The 16900-nt window shown below is 39.7% G+C and overlaps 1 protein-coding gene across 1 annotated transcript in view; it reads right to left on the bottom strand.

Moving 5' to 3' along the window:
* LOC136876184 (uncharacterized) overlaps window positions 1-16212 on the bottom strand; it is a 53832-nt gene extending 37620 nt beyond the window's left edge. Inside the window, exons 1-2 of the mRNA XM_067149925.2 lie at window positions 15900-16212; window positions 13712-13847 (exon numbers count right to left, since the gene is read on the bottom strand). Of these exons, the coding sequence (XP_067006026.2) occupies window positions 13712-13847; window positions 15900-16018 (255 nt within the window). The 5' untranslated portion in view covers window positions 16019-16212. The remainder of the gene's footprint in view (window positions 1-13711; window positions 13848-15899) is intronic.
* Window positions 16213-16900: the final 688 nt, after the last annotated feature.

Genomic DNA, 16900 nt, shown 5'->3' on the forward strand with positions numbered 1-16900 from the left:
AGAATCGCCTTGAACAGACTAGCGGTACATGGATTTCACCAACAACTATGTGCGCGCCGAGGTTTTCACGACTCGTCTCCACAGTGTGTGTGTGTTGTGTAATAAGCACTGTGAACTGTACCATTTCAACAAATGTACGAGAACAAAATCATTACTGGAATATTGTAAATCATAACGGTCTGTATACCATAATGGCCGTTCGGCTGCAATATATTCTTATTATAAAGTTCTTGCTGATTAGTGTCTAAAAATAGGATAAAAGATTGATACTTTTGGTGTTCAATACAAAGCAATAAAACCACTGGTGAATAAATCAAAACTTAAGCATCAGTTTTTTATCCTATTTTTAGATGCTAACTGGTGTTTCTATGAACTGCACTGTGTGATCCAAAACATACATTCTTCTGTTGTCTGGCAGCAAACAATGTTTGGCAAATTCTGCTAATCTGTAGGCCCTCTTCTTTCCTGTTGAAACATTAGTCATGTTTCATTATCTGTATGGCTTCTCGGTAGAGATGAGCATGATACTGATGGTTGATAACCAGAATTTGAAATTTCATTTCATATCTGGCATTTGAACAGCATCCCACAACCATTTCATAATGGAGTGAGAAGCACTGGGAGCTCTCTCATTCCTGGATGTGTTCATGAAGAGGGAGGGCTGCCATCAAGCCCAGACAGCAGGCCTAGGAGTTGGTCTCTTTCAATCAATCATCAACTATCTGCATTTAGGGCTGTTGCCCAGGTGGCAGATTCCCTAAAATTGTTTACTTAGCCTTTACTTAAATGTTTTCAAAGAACTTGGAAATTTATTGAATATTTCCCTCGATAAATTATCCCAATCACTTATTCCTTACTCTATAAATTAATATTTGCCCAATTTGTCTACTTCAATTCCAATTTTATCTTCATATTATGATCTTTCCTACTTTTAAAAGCTTCACTCAAGCTTAATGGTTTAATGTCATTCTACGCCATCTCTCCACTGATGGTTTAGAATATAATGATCAGTCAACCAGCTTGTCTCCTTACTCCCAAGCCTTCACAGTCCAAAGTTTGCAAAATTTTTGTAATACTACTCTTTTATTGGAAATCATCAAGAACAAATCTTGTTGCTTTCCTTTGGATCATTTCCAATTCTCATACAAGGTAATCCAATATACTTGAACCATACTCTAAACGGTGTCATAACAGAGACTTATACACCCTTTCCTTTACATCCTTACTACAACCCCTAAATACCCTCAAAACCATGTGAGGAAATCTGTAATCTTTCTTAACAACCTTCTTAATAGGATTCTTCTTCTTGCTAGGGGCTTTACGTCGCACTGACACAGATAGGTCTTATGGCGACGATGGGATAGGAAAGGCCTAGGAGTTGGAAGGAAGCGGCCGTGGCCTTAATTAAGGTACAGCCCCAGCATTTGCCTGGTGTGAAAATGGGAAACCACGGAAAACCATTTTCAGGGCTGCCGATAGTGGGATTCGAACCTACTATCTCCCGGATGCAAGCTCACAGCCGCGCGCCTCTACGCGCACGGCCAACTCGCCCGGTCTTAATAGGATTACCCCAATGAAGATCATTCCTTATATTAACACTTCAGTACTTACACCTCATCAGGTACTATCACCCCATTAACACAGTAATTAAAACTGAGAGAATTTTTTCTCTTGGTGAAACTTACAACCTGACTTTTCATCCTGTTTACCATCATATCACTGTCCGCTGTCCATCTCACAACGTTGTCTAGGTCCCTCCGAAGTCGCTCAACAATCCTGCAACTTATTTACTACTCTGTACGTTGGGCTCATCAGTTGGTACCTAGCACACCTACCAAGATGCATGGCGAGTGCATATCGTGGAGGCCACTGCGTAGGCTACTTGGAGCCACCAGCAGTACCAATGCACTATGAGAGACTCTGACTCATTACCAAAAATTGATGCTTGCTTGGCATCAGATGATATAGGTGTTGATTCCCATTGGGAATCTGAAATATTTGTCCCGAATTAGTAAATTTATAATACCAAAATAAATAGTCCATTATTGGACATTTAAATTTTCCAGCTAACTCATTCCTGATTGCCAGCATTTCGCCCCCATATGCTGGCCAAGCAGGCATCAATTTTTGGTAATGAGACAGTCTCTCATAGTGCACTGGCACTGCCAATGGCTCCAAGTAGCCTACGCAGTGGCCTCCACGGTATGCACTAGCCATACGTCTTGGTAGGTGTGCTAGATACCAACTGATGAGCCCAACCTACCACACGGGGGCGAAACGCTGGCAATCAGGAATGAGTTAGCTGGAAAACTGATAACGTCCAATAACAGACCATTTATATTGGTATTATAAATTTACTCATTCAGTACAAATATTTCAGATTCCCTATAGGAATCAACATCTATATCATCAGGATACTCTAAGTCGGCGAGTGTCGGCTGCAGGATGTTGCGTAACAGCTGTACGTAATGATCCAATGTTACTGTTACAGTTCTGTCCTCCTCTTCAACAGAGTAAGGGTCTACAATTCCGAAATCAGCGACAGCGCACCAAACAGTAACACGCTCGCTGTAGAGAGGTCATTCATGAAAGCGCGCTTCATCACTTGCCAGGAGACTGGTGTCAGCTGCTACACCTTCCAGGATAGTCTCACAATACACTCTGCGGTTGGCCCAATCACGTTCACTGAGTTTCTGAACACCCACCATTTTGTACGGACGGAACTTCATGCCTGCGTGTAAAATCCTCCTTACGGTGCGATCCGAGAGTCCCATAGCACATGAATGCCTATGCACCGAACATTGAGGAGATTGCATAATGGCGTCTCACTGCATGGACGGTTTCTGGTGTTCGAACGCTACGAGGCCTACCAGGCGGCTTCGTTTTCACACTCGAACCACTTTTTCTCAAACTGTTCACCCATAACAGAATGGAGTTCCTGCTCAGAACTTTTTCATGTCGATCTAAGCCAAAGTGTCTGCAAAACAAATGCTGTGTTGTGGTAACAGAGTCACCATTTTTTAAATAAATCTCAATCACGAAACCTCGGTGTTCAACACTCCATGCCATGCTGGCGACTGGCTGGCTGACTGACTAGCCCAGACAAGACAATGCACGTGTTCTCCAAGGCCAAGGCCAAGACTGCACGCACCACGACAATAACACCTGTTTGAAAGCTGTGGCCAATACGACCTTTAGTTCGCTCCAATCTACTGTATGTGACATAAATGGCAAATGCTATTCTTTTAAACTACACAACAAAATTGTGAATGGCTTGTTGCATTGCTGAGTTATTTACGTCTGAAATTCGTCAAGTATTTCTGCCGCACCCTGTGTAATATCAGTTGCCATTAGTCCTCCAAAATGTCTGCAAATATTTGAATGTGTTCTTGTACAGAATTGCTTTACTAGTTGTTAATCATTTATACTGTGATATATTGAATATTCATTCCTACAGTCACGGCCTTTTTGTTGCACTTTTCTTATGCCGCTGCGAATCAATTTACAAGTTGTGTAATTTACTATCTCGTGTATTTATTTAATCTTTTTATATATTCTTCTATTGTATACTTATTTATATGCTGTAAATAGCTTTTCTTTCTTAAATTCTTCTCTCGTTTTTAGCAATTTTATGCGATTTTTAGAGCTTCTTGATCGGGACACGTCCACTCCCTTGAGTTAGTTTTTCAATTGTGATTTTAAACAGTGTAGGTCTAAACAATTCAAATATCTATTTTGTCTTGGTCAGTACCACCATGATCTTATTCATTCTGACTTTGCGTTATTCTCAACTTCCCTGACATTTTTTCTTGGTAGTGGCTTTATGTCGCACCGACACAGATAGGTCTTATGGCGATGATGGGATAGGAATGGACTAGGAGTTGGAAGGATACGGCCATGGCCTTAATTAACGTACAGCCCCAGCATTTGCCTGGTGTGAAAATGGGAAACCATGGAAAACCATCTTCAGGGTTGACAACAGGGAGATTCGAACCCACTATCTCCCAGATGCAAGCTCACAGCTGCGCCCCCCTAACAGCATGGCCGACTCGCCCAGTCCTTGACATTTTACAAAATTTATTCATTGTGTCTAACTTCATTTCTAGTAATCACATTCGTCTTAATTCGATTGAGCTTGATTGCTGGAATAGTGGAATGGCACAATACCAAGTAGTAATCAATGTCAATGGTTGTCCTTTTAAATTTGAAATAGATTGTGGTGCAGATGTAACAATTCTTCCTGCAATTAAATTTACTCTGAATCAAACGTAGTTGCCTCTTGATAGAATCCTCACTGGCCTGGGTAATAATTTTGCATTGTAAGCTGAAATTGTAATTTACATTGCAAAAAAAAAAACACGAAACCAACCTGACTGAGCATATATTTTTTTTTTAAATTCCCTCCAATTTGCTCTATTTAATTAACATCTAGATAACATTTACACTTTTTGTATTAGTGGTTAATGAATCCCACAGGAGGTAATCTCTAACTTCAAGGTCTGGAATGTAGGTTAGGATATTCTTATCTGTAGTATTTTCTCTGATTTTACACACCATCCTCGCCACTGACACAATCTTTTAGGTTATCATTTTTCACTCAAAAAAACCTTACAAGAACTCTAATTATTTTTAATTATTAATTATTTAATTATTATTTAATTACTGAGTGGTTCATGTTTGTGGGTTACTGTAGTCACGTCCTAGTTCGTGGACCATGGGCAACGGCTGAGTGGCCTAGTAAGTGGTCCTGAGAGTCGGGATACTAGTTGCTATGGAATGGGAGTGGGCATCTCGGACATATTCTGAGTCGTGGCCCTCCTTGTGCTCAGGCGGCTAGGACTATACAATTCACCGGTGGTCCATAACCCGTTAGAGGAGAGATCCTCACTTGGACTATGTGTAAGTAGGGCAGCATCCTGCTTCATGAATTTACCGAGCTCAGAACACTTTAAGCAAGCCTCGGACCTATGGGAGTAATGGAGTCCCACTCCCATTTGACAGGCGAGGGACTCCTTGGAAACAACTTGGCGAACGAAATGGATTTCGATGGGGAGCTATCAATATTAATGGGGCTTATGGAAGAAAGAAGGTAGAACTGGCTGAGTCAGCAAAGAGGATGCATCTGGATGTGCTAGGAGTAAGTAATATTCGGGTAAGGGGAGATAATGAGGAAGAGATAGAAGATTATAAAGTGTACTTGACGGGTGTTAGAAAGGGAAGGGCAGAGTCTGGGGTAGGGCTCTTTATCAGGAATACCATTGCACGCAACATAGTTTCTGTTAGGCACGTAAATGAGCGAATGATGTGGGTAGATTTGTCAGTGGGAGGAATTAGGACAAGAATTGTGTCCGTGTATTCACCATGTGAGGGTGCAGATGAGGATGAAGTTGACAAGTTTTATGAAGCATTGAGTGACATCGTGGTCAGGGTGAACAGCAAGGATAGAATAGTGTTAATGAGCGATTTCAATGCGAGAGTTGGGAATAGAACTGAAGGATACGAAAGGGTGATTGGTAAATGTGGGGAAGATATGGAAGCTAATGCGAATGGAAAGCGTTTGCTGGACTTCTGTGCTAGTATGGGTTTAGCTGTTACGAATACATTCTTTAAGCATAAGGCTATTCATCGCTACACATGGGAGGCTAGGGGTACCAGATCCATAATATACTATATCTTAACAGACTTTGAATTCAGGAAATCTGTTAGGAATGTACGAGTTTTTCGCGGATTTTTCAATGATACAGACCACTATCTGATCTGTAGTGAACTAAGTATCTCTAGGCCTAGGGTAGAGAAAGTGAAATCTGTCTGCAAACGAATAAGGGTAGAAAGTCTCCAGGACGAGGAAATTAGACAGAAGTACATGGATATGATTAGTCAGAAGTTTCGAACAGTAGACAGTAAGCAGGTTCAGGATACAGAAAGTGAATGGGTGGCATACAGGGATGCTGTAATAGAAACAGCAAGGGAATGCCTACGAACAACAGTGTGTAAAGATGGGAAAAGGCGAACATCTTGGTGGCATGATGAAGTGAGAACAGCCTGTAAACGTAAAAAGAAGGCTTATCAGAAATGGCTCCAAACAAGGGCTGAGGCAGACAGGGATTGGTACGTAGATGAAAGAAACAGAGCGAAACAAATAGTTCTTGAATCCAAAAAGAAGTCATGGGAAGATTTTGGTAATAACCTGGAAAGGCTAGGTCAAGCAGCAGGGAAACCTTTCTGGACAGTAATAAAGAATCTTAGGAAGGGAGGGAAAAAGGAAATGAACAGTGTTTTGAGTAATTCAGGTGAACTCATAATAGATCCCAGGGAATCACTGGAGAGATGGAGGGAATATTTTGATCATCTTCTCAATGTAAAAGGAAATCATCATGGTGGTGATGCAAACAGCCAAGCTCATGGGGAGGAGGAAAATTATGTTGGTGAAATTATGCTTGAGGAAGTGGAAAGGATAGTAAATAAACTCAATTTTCATAAGGCAGCAGGAATAGATGAAATTAGACCTGAAATGGTGAAGTATAGTGGGAAGGCAGGGATGAAATGGCTTCACAGAGTAGTAAAATTAGCGTGGAGTGTTGGTAAGGTACCTTCAGATTGGACAAAAGCAGTAATTGCACCTATCTATAAGCAAGGGAACAGGAAGGATTGCAACAACTATCGAGGTATCTCATTGATTAGTATACCAGGCAAAGTATTCACAGGCATCTTGGAAGGGAGGGTGCGATCAGTCGTTGAGAGGAAGTTGGATGAAAACCAGTGTGGTTTCAGACCACAGAGAGGCTGTCAGGATCAGATTTTCAGTATGCGCCAGGTAATTGAAAAATGCTACGAGAGGAATAGGCAGTTGTGTTTATGTTTCGTAGATCTAGAGAAGGCATATGACAGGGTACCGAGGGAAAAGATGTTCGCCATACTGGGGGACTATGGAATTAAAGGTAGATTATTAAAATCAATCAAAGGCATTTATGTTGACAATTGGGCTTCAGTGAGAATTGATGGTAGAATGAGTTCTTGGTTCAGGGTACTTACAGGAGTTAGACAAGGCTGTAATCTTTCACCTTTGCTGTTTGTAGTTTACATGGATCATCTGCTGAAAGGTATAAAATGGCAGGGAGGGATTCAGTTAGGTGGAAATGTAGTAAGCAGTTTGTCCTATGCTGACGACTTGGTCTTAATGGCAGACTGTGCCGAAAGCCTGCAGTCTAATATCTTGGAACTTGAAAATAGGTGCAATGAGTATGGTATGAAAATTAGCCTCTCGAAGACTAAATTGATGTCAGTAGGTAAGAAATTCAACAGAATCGAATGTCAGATTGGTGATACAAAGCTGGAACAGGTCGATAATTTCAAGTATTTAGGTTGTGTGTTCTCCCAGGATGGTAATATAGTAGGAGAGATTGAATCAAGGTGTAGTAAAGCAAATGCAGTGAGCTCGCAGTTGCGATCAGCAGTATTCTGTAAGAAGGAAGTCAGCTCCCAGACGAAACTATCTTTACATCGGTCTGTTTTCAGACCAACTTTGCTTTACGGGAGCGAAAGCTGGATGGACTCAGGATATCTTATTCATAAGTTAGAAGTAACAGACATGAAAGTAGCGAGAATGATTGCTGGTACAAACAGGTGGGAACAATGGCAGGAGGGTGCTCGGAATGAGAGATAAAGGCTAATTTAGGAATGAACTCAATGGATGAAGCTGTACGCATAAACCGGCTTCGGTGGTGGGGTCATGTGAGGCGAATGGAGGAGGATAGGTTACCTAGGAGAATAATGGACTCTGTTATGGAGGGTAAGAGAAGTAGAGGGAGGCCAAGACGACGATGGTTAGATTCGGTTTCTAACGATTTAAAGATAAGAGGTATAGAACTAAATGAGGCCACAACACTAGTTGCAAATCGAGGATTGTGGCGACGTTTAGTAAATTCTCAGAGGCTTGCAGACTGAACGCTGAAAGGCATAACAGTCTATAATGATAATGTATGTATGTATTATTTAATTTTATTATTTTTTATTATTATTTAAGTATTTAATTTAATTATTAATTATTTTTAATAATAATAGTAAAACTACAATGATAATACTAGAGGAACACTAGGGGGGATTTGAGCCAATGAAAGAGCAATGGTTTTTCAAATGCCTCGCATTGTGTACTGGAGTGGAGACTAAGTGAGACTTCATTAAGATAAGTTCCAAATGTCCAATCCTAGGTTTTTGGACAGAAATTATCATAAATTTTTCCAAATATTGAGTGTGACTTGATAGAATCTGATGATGTTTAATAGTGGGTTTTTTTTTGTCAGGTATGTTATAGTGCAATTTTATATTGAACTTGAGTGTTCAACAGACATACTGAAGAGCCTTTAACTCTCTTGGTGCCAGGCGGTAGTACGAGCACCCGCCCTTTAAATTGCCAGAGCCGATCTGGTCGGCCTTTAACAATCCAGTCGGAAGTTGCCAGAGCCGATTACATCGGCTGGCTTAAAATTCTGTGATATACATAATTTTGAGGCAACCTATAGTGACGTGCATACTTTTGTTACAACCTGTAGTAAAGGGGCTACACGTTATTGTGTGCCTGGTCTTGCTTTGGTAGTTCTAAGAGGGTGTTATATCTTTCACAACTTTCACAAGAGTCGTTTCGTGTGTTTACAAATACCGCTAACCGGTCAGTACGGGATTGCTCCTCAGTGAGTGGATTTGTAAAAGGAAAATAGCAAGTTGTTCACGTGATATTTTTTCAGCAGGTATTGATGACAATAAATTAATGCAGTATTTGGAACAATGCGAAGTTAACGCGGATGATTTATCGGATAGCGATAGGGAATTTAGTTCAGAGAGTAGCGACGAAATTATACCGGACACGTCCGCGGAATCACCGCAGCTAAAGAAGAGACGTTTAATTGTTTCTAATGGCACTAAATGAATATGGTGGTAGATGAAACCAGTGATAACGAATATGATGATGATGTCCCTGGAGAACATTTTGTGGAAATTTGTCCCAATTAACCGGACAACATTCCTCAAACTCCTGTCTACTTCAAGGAAGTTCTTGGACCTAAACATGCTGTGCCGTCTGATTCTCCGCCCATATCATAATTCAATTTACTTTTCACTTACTCTCTGCTAAACCTTGTAGTCACATATAGTCCTCTATCATTACCTAAATGCCGGTCTCCGCGGGCCAAGTGTAGCGTGCCTGCCTCTCACCTGGAGGTCATGAATATTCGCCTGGTCCTGAGGGTTGGTTCGATGATGATGATGATGATGCTTGTTGTTTAAAGGGGCCTAACATCGAGGTCATCGGCCCCTAATGGTACGAAATGAAACGACAAAGTAAAAGTTCAAAATTATCCACTGACCAAAATAAAAAATGCCATGAAGAATGAATGAACGAATGAATGAATGAACATGAATTTAAAACAATCAGTGGATCCGACTCAAAAAACTATCATAGTTAATAGTATTACTGACCAAGGGACCACTTCCAAGGCAAATCGAGGATGCTTGGTGTCTAAATGGGTCCAAAATACAAGTCAAAGGCCCCTCAGAATCGTACTTATCGCTAGTAATGTAGAACCATGGTATCTGTCCTGTTGCGGTACTAATCAATGGTAGCAGAGACTTGCGGTATTCCACACATTATTGTACTACTCAAAGCTTATGAAATTCGACATTAATACAGACCTATGTTTTTCTCACTCTGCGGCGCCATTCACAGGCAACGCAAACCTATGATGTTCATCACATAAGAGTACTAACCACAGGGACCTCTCCCTATCTCGTGGTGTTCCTCATATAGTGGGTACTAATCACAGGTAAGGCAGGTCCATGGTAGCTATCATCCCATGGTCCCGCTCATATGGTGGTACTAATCACAGGTACTGCAAAAGCCGACCGCGCGGTGCTCCTGTGTGCTACTAATCACAAACCTATTTCGTACCTAATATAGTGGTACTACGCACAAGTAAAAGCGACCCTTGGTGTTCTCCGCGTGGTGGTACTAATCACATGTAGTTGCATGGTTCGAATACAACCATCCCTTGGTCGCCCCTTTTAGTCGGCTCTCACGACAGGCAGGGGATACCGTGGGTGTATTATTCGTCTGCCTCCCCCACCCACAGGGGGTGTGAGTTTGGTCCGCGAGAGGTATTTTATTTCCCTCAAGTCCGCCGGCAAGCCGGTTAGGACCCCCCCATCTGCCACCTGGGATGCGCCACGTGGGAGTATCACCTCTCCCCCTGCTACGCCTGCGTAGCAGGTTCGTGGAAGGGTTGGTTCGAGGTTCACTCAATCTAAGTGACCTTAAGTGATTGCACTTGAGGAAATATCTGAGGGTGAGAGGGCGACCCCGGTCTGGAAAACCAAGAATAATTACTGAGAGGATCCATCTCACTGACCATGATTCACCTCTTAAACTGCAGGTACCGAACTGAGCAGCGGTCGCTTAGTAAGCCAAAGCAAACCACGGCTTTAGTGACATACATTTCTTAATTTCGTAAATTCTGTTGTATTGTAAAATTATTTTTCTAATATATACTACAACCGAAAACGAGAAACTATTTTTTTCTGAAAAAACTGTAATATCAACTATTATTTTTCACTTATTTAATAATTCAGAATTATTTTTATGCTGTGTTGTCCGCACGTAGAAAAATTTGTCAGTATTTGCCAAACATCGATACATACACGCGAATTTTATCGGTGAGTAAAATTGTCTTGTTTTTACTAGTGACATATGTTTGAATTTATATTTTTTTATGTTTTTATTTTTCTCGTTCAAATTAGTTATTCTGTAGAATTGTATTTAGAAGTACATTATACATTATTACGTATATGCTTTTATATCGTAAATTATTTTTTTAAAGTAGATATTGAGAGAGAAAATGCGAAAATATTTTTCTCTTCCTAAAAATAAACGTTATAGACAACTATAAATCAACAACAAAACGTTTCTGACTCTTTATATCACTCCAAACCAGACTCTTATTCTACGTAGTCGATATGTAGAAAATTTCATGCCGGTATTTGACATGCACCGGTAGATATACGCGAATTTTAAAATACATGTATTTCCACTGAAAACGGCCTGGCACTTTACAGTAGTAGAGGGGAGGCAGGCTCTGGCCTCTTCTAGCTGATGGGGAGCGGCAGACCAGATCGGCTCTTGGCTCCAAGAGGGTTAAGTTACTGCAAAAAAACTTTGACAATGCTGTGAGACGGACAGCAGACAATGGTATGTAAACAGGATGAAAAGTCAGGTTGTTTCACCAAGAGGGAAAGTCCTCTCAGGTTTAATTACTGTGTTGATGGAATGAATGTACATCATGGTGATCACTGTAAGTACTGTAAGTAAGATGTTCATTGAGGAAATCACATAAAGAAGGTTACAGATCTCTTCATACGGTTATGAGAGTAATCAAGGGTAAGGATGTCAAGGAGAGGGCGTATAGGTCTCTTGTACAACCCCAATTAAAGCATGGTTCAAGTGTATATGAGACCCACACCAGGATTACTTTATACAAGAACTGGAAAAGATCCACAGGGAAACAGCACAAGTTGTTGTGGGTGATTTCCTACAAAAAAGAGTAGTGTTACAAAAATGTTGCAAACTTCGGGCTGGAAAGACTTGGGAGTAAGGAGACAAGCTGCAAGCTGCTGAGTAATCAGAATGTTCCAAGCTGTCATTGGAGAGATGATGTGGAGTGACATTCTTAGCCAAATAACCTTTAGTGGAGCTTTCAAAGGTAGGAAAGAACATAACATGAAGATAAAATTGGAAATCAAGAGGAAAACTTGGGGCAAATGTTCATTTATAAGAAAAGGGGATTTTGATATATTTTCAATTTCTTTGAAATCACTTAGGAAAGGACTAGATAAACAACTGATAAGGAATCCGCGACCTGGGTGACAACCCTCTATGCATATCAATGATGACTGATTGAAGGCAGTCTTTATTTGCTGTAACATTTTCTGTCAATGTCTTTCTTTATCCATAAAACTAGCATCATGTTTCTTCTTTTGTTCTGGTGATACTTTTTCTGGTTGGCAGCTTTCCTTGCTCTCTGATAGTGTCAATATTTGAGGTTTGAAACATAGTCACATATGTCTGTAGATAGAGACTGTATAATCCACACACTTCCAGAGACACTAACACACACCATGTGCGATGAACAAGAATTAGAGAGAATCTTCATATATTAATATGGTGTCCAACAAGAAGTGCATATTGTTGCTCTCTAGTGGAAATGTTGTGAAATAAATTAACTCTCTAATTTAAAATCAGAAATTGATTGTGTCATATGTGACTCCTCCACCCAAAGCTGTGGACCCTGTAGTCACAAACCTGACTATTAAAATATGCAATAATTAATGGCATTTATATCTTTTTCTATAAATTAATAAAGTAACCCATTTTAAATTTTCAAACAACATTTGGAGGTCATTCAAATAATACAGCTTTGGGGAGGGAGTCTATACACAAACATGTTTGTGACTCCCATCTGCCAAATATTGTCATTCAGCACCTTCTCAGAACTCACCTACCAGGTATACTATGATATCAAAGATGCAATTTATGTCAAGGTCTCAACTTTTGAGATAAAAATGTTAAGTACAGTGTTTGGTAATGAAATTGAAGAAAAAAATGTTCACCTTGGTTTCAAAATCTGTGGAATGAACCTGATCATATAATAAGTAACTCTTCTTCCAGTTCCTTTCTCTATTCTCTATTTTGTAACTTCCAACTCTTTGTTGGCCCTTGTCCATTCACCCCTTGGCTTCTTCAACCTTAAAACTGCTATTAAACAGTCTGTGTTCTGTTGCTACTTCTACTCCCCTAATAATTTTATCATCCACAACATTACTCCAGATAACTGGTTATACTTTATCCATTCCTCCACGTATTTGGCTTCATTCATTTCTACTTCTGGTTTGGAAGGTAATCATGGAAACCAAGTTTCATAAGAGTAAATGATTAAAGATTTTAAATTCGATAAATCTTTTCCCATTATCATGAACCGTTCTTTCCCTCCACAGCTGACCCCATCTCTAATCTGTTTGACTTGTATTAGCCTTCCATTCAGATTCTTCCTCATGATCCATATTTTCTCACCTGAAAACCAAGCCTTGCCTGGAAACCTCTGAAACTCAGTATAAAATATCTGTGCCTACCACATCTGCATAATCTGTTACAGCATACATTTGAAGTATGCACATTTTCTTCTCTTTGAGTTCCATGTTCAACACTATGAACCTTGAACTAATAGGGTCTCAGTCACACATGTCTAATTTTATTTAGCAGAATATTCCAATGTGTATGTTCTTGTCCTTTTTTAGTTGCCTTCATGAAATCTTTATGCACTTTGAATCATTATCTATCATTAGTGAGCGATTAGCAGGGGGATAAGCTGTTTCCAGTTACTTCCAAGCCAGAAAGTTCCAGATGTTGACACTTGACACTACTTGGGCAGGTGACAGCAATAGTGATGTTAATGGTGATCACTTCCAACAATTGCTGTGAGATCACACACTTCTCATACACCAAGGTATGTCTGTTGTAAAGTTTATTAAATTCTTACCATTAGCTTGATTTTCATAAGCAAAAATCAGAGGTCAAAAATGAATGGAACACCCTGTACAACATATTGTATGTTTATAAAAAAAGTTTTAAAAATATTAAATTTAAGTAGCAATTTTAATTCACAGTTCTTACCTCTGAAACAACAGATATTTCAGTAATTGCAACATTCTTTGATAACAATTTTATCTCAATAGTGCAAGGTAGATCAGCATCATGAGTTCCTAGCTCGATGCAAGTTTCCAAACTCACTATGCACTCCAGATCTTTCCTGAAACACAACAGAAGAATTTATAATATTACTGGAAATAATCCAAATAATCAAGAAGACATGTTTCTTGTATGGAAGTTCCCAAAGCATTGTGTTTCTTGACTCATAGTGAATTCATGAAGAGTTTAATGTACAACTGAAAATTCAATATACGATCTATAAAAAAAATTATGTTTGCAGTGTAACTGAATACCTTAAATAAGTATACAGATAAACATTAATTTACACATTCTGATTTTTTTTTTTTACATCTTATGGCGACAATCAGATAGGAAAGGGTTAGCAGTATGAAGGAAAGGACCATAATCTTAATGAAGGTACAGTCCCAGCATTTGCCCGGTATGAAAATAGGACACCATGGTAAACCATCTTTCGAACCCACTGTCTTCCAAATGCAAGCAGGTTGCTATGTGACCCAAACCGCGCAGTCACTTGCTTGGCTGCACTTTCTGAGACTATGCCCTTTTACTCATCTGTTTCCAACAAATACCCGATGAGTCAAAAGAATCTCTATTCATGCACTAGTGGCGGAGAAAACTACTTGCCTTGAAGGCAAAATTTCCTTCCAGCCAGAAGAGAAATCCCCTCGTCACTACTAATTTGGAATAGAATAACATGTTAATTTAATACTAATGTTATTAACTTAACGACCCACTAACTACTTTTACGTTTTTCGGAGATGCCGAAGTGCCGGAATTTTGTCCCGCAGGAGTTCTTTTACATGCCAGTAAATCCACCAACACAAGGCTGACGTATTTCAGCACTTTCAAATACCACCGGACTGAGCCATGATTGAACCTGCCAAGTTGGGGTCAGAAGGCCAGCACCTTCTGGCCCGGTCCATTTTAATTTACTGAAGATGAAAAGGAAGGAGTTTTTCTTAACAAACAGCTCTTTTCAGGTTTTAATTTTGAATACTTTAGTGAGTTTGTGAAGCTAATTTAGAATAGTCCAAAATGGTAATTCTAGACCAGGTCATAAGTTTTTTATAATTTTTAATACAAGTTGCTTTACGTTGCACCGAACAGATAGGTCTTATGGCGACGACAGGGTAGGAAAGGGCTAGAAGTGGAAAGGGAGCAGCCGTGGCCTTAATTAGGGTACAGTCCCAGCATTTGCCTGAAGTGAAAATGGTTGGTTTTTTTTCTAGTGGCTTTACGTCGCGCCGAAACAGATAGGTCTTATGGCGACGATAGGATAGGAAAGGCCTAGAAGTTGGAAACGGCCGTGGACTTAATTAAGGTACAGCCGCATTTGCCTGGTGTGAAAATGGGAAACCACGGAAAACCATTTTCAGGACTGCCCACAGTGCGGTTCGAACCCACTATCTTCCGAATACTGCCCGCACTTAAGCGACAGCAGCTAGCGAGCACGGTCAGGTCAGAAGTGAGTCAAAGGCCACAGTGTTTATAACGACTGTTTGGCTTCTTGGTCCTCATAACCTGCTTTAGAATTGAGATGCCCAGATCAGTAGACTGAGCTAGGAGTATTCTATCCTTGGTCATCTTGGCTATATCATTTATCTGAATTCTAATAGTCGGAATACAGACGTATCTTTCTATTAGATCTCAGTCAGGGAGTTCGTGTCATCTTTATTAGTAGTTTGTTTTGAAAAAACTTTGAAAACAATTTAGGAAGTGGAGTCTTGGAAATATAGCCACAGGCCTCATAGCCATAAAGCAGTATGAGCCTGATACATGTTGAATAAATATTACTCTGGTAGGAACATAGAGTCCATCCGGAAGGATTATTTCATAATGATTCTGGACGAGAGATATGTTCAATACGCCTGCCAGGGTCCAACCCCCCCCCCCCCCCCATAAGTATATTTACTTTTATAACCTAAAGCAGTGGTCCAGGCGCCATAATCCATTGCTTCTGTCTGTTAATTGAAATAGAGATATATTTATTATGTAGCAGAGGTTTCAGGTAGGTACACAAACTGCACTTGTAGGCTCTTGGATAACACTTTGGGATACTTGTAACTTAAAGCACACATAAATGGTCTGGGGAGAAAAAGTAATCAAAGTTGAAGCAAAAGTGTACACTCACATTCCCCTTTCGCCACTTTTTGCATCGTATGACAATGCATTTTCAATACTTCTACCGTTCTGTACGTCCCACGAACAGGAGATAGATATTTCGTCGTTATCTGGCATCTCATTCGCCATTTCGTCGGATATGCCAAGTGCATTTAGCCACTTATTTTAAAATGATTCTTCACTTTCATACATAAAGATCAGTTTCTTTTTAACAGTTGTCCTCAGATTTGGTAACGTAAATAGCTCACAGAGTTCTCGAACACATTTTAGCAAAACCTGTCAAACACCAAAACAACACTTCTTCTTCTTCTTTCTAGGGCTTCTCTTGTCTTGTCTTGATGGGATAATTTAATGGGCTTCGCTTGGGAGAGGTATACCCAGCCACGCAACCTAAAATTAAACCAAATACAGTAGAGACAATACGCGACACTTACGGATTTCGCCCTGCTAAAATGGAATACAATTCGACGGTGGCGTTCCTAGTGACTTCACCTGAACAAATCGCGCTAAATTCAAATAACAATGGAAATGTATATACGGAAATGGATAAATAAATTACGACCAGAAAGAAAGTGTTATTAAGATATTAACTTCGAAGTTGCTAAAGCAATTCTGGTTAAATGAATGAAGAATTATTTAAAACGTTATTATTCAAAGACTGAAATTAGACACATAAACAAGATATGAAATGGGCTGCTGTGAAATGGCTTGATCTTTAATTTATGCATTACTTTTTTAGCTTTAGCATTCCTGTCTGAACTTTTACGGTTGGATTTGTCTTTTTTTCTCATTTAAAAACATTTTATCATCACATTAAGACACTTGTCAATAAAAATATCAGCACATTCCTTACACACATGATGCAATGAATTAACAATTAAAATCTGGACAATTTTCCTCTTAATATGAAGCCTACTAACAGAAAGAAAATCTATAAAATCCCGGCTTTAATCTGAGAAGAGGGATAAAAGAAAGAAAAGTATGAAAATGTTGTCGATAGTGATACTTTAA

The sequence above is a fragment of the Anabrus simplex genome, chromosome 1, assembly GCF_040414725.1.
Source record: "Anabrus simplex isolate iqAnaSimp1 chromosome 1, ASM4041472v1, whole genome shotgun sequence".
In the NCBI taxonomy this organism is placed as follows: domain Eukaryota; kingdom Metazoa; phylum Arthropoda; class Insecta; order Orthoptera; family Tettigoniidae; genus Anabrus; species Anabrus simplex.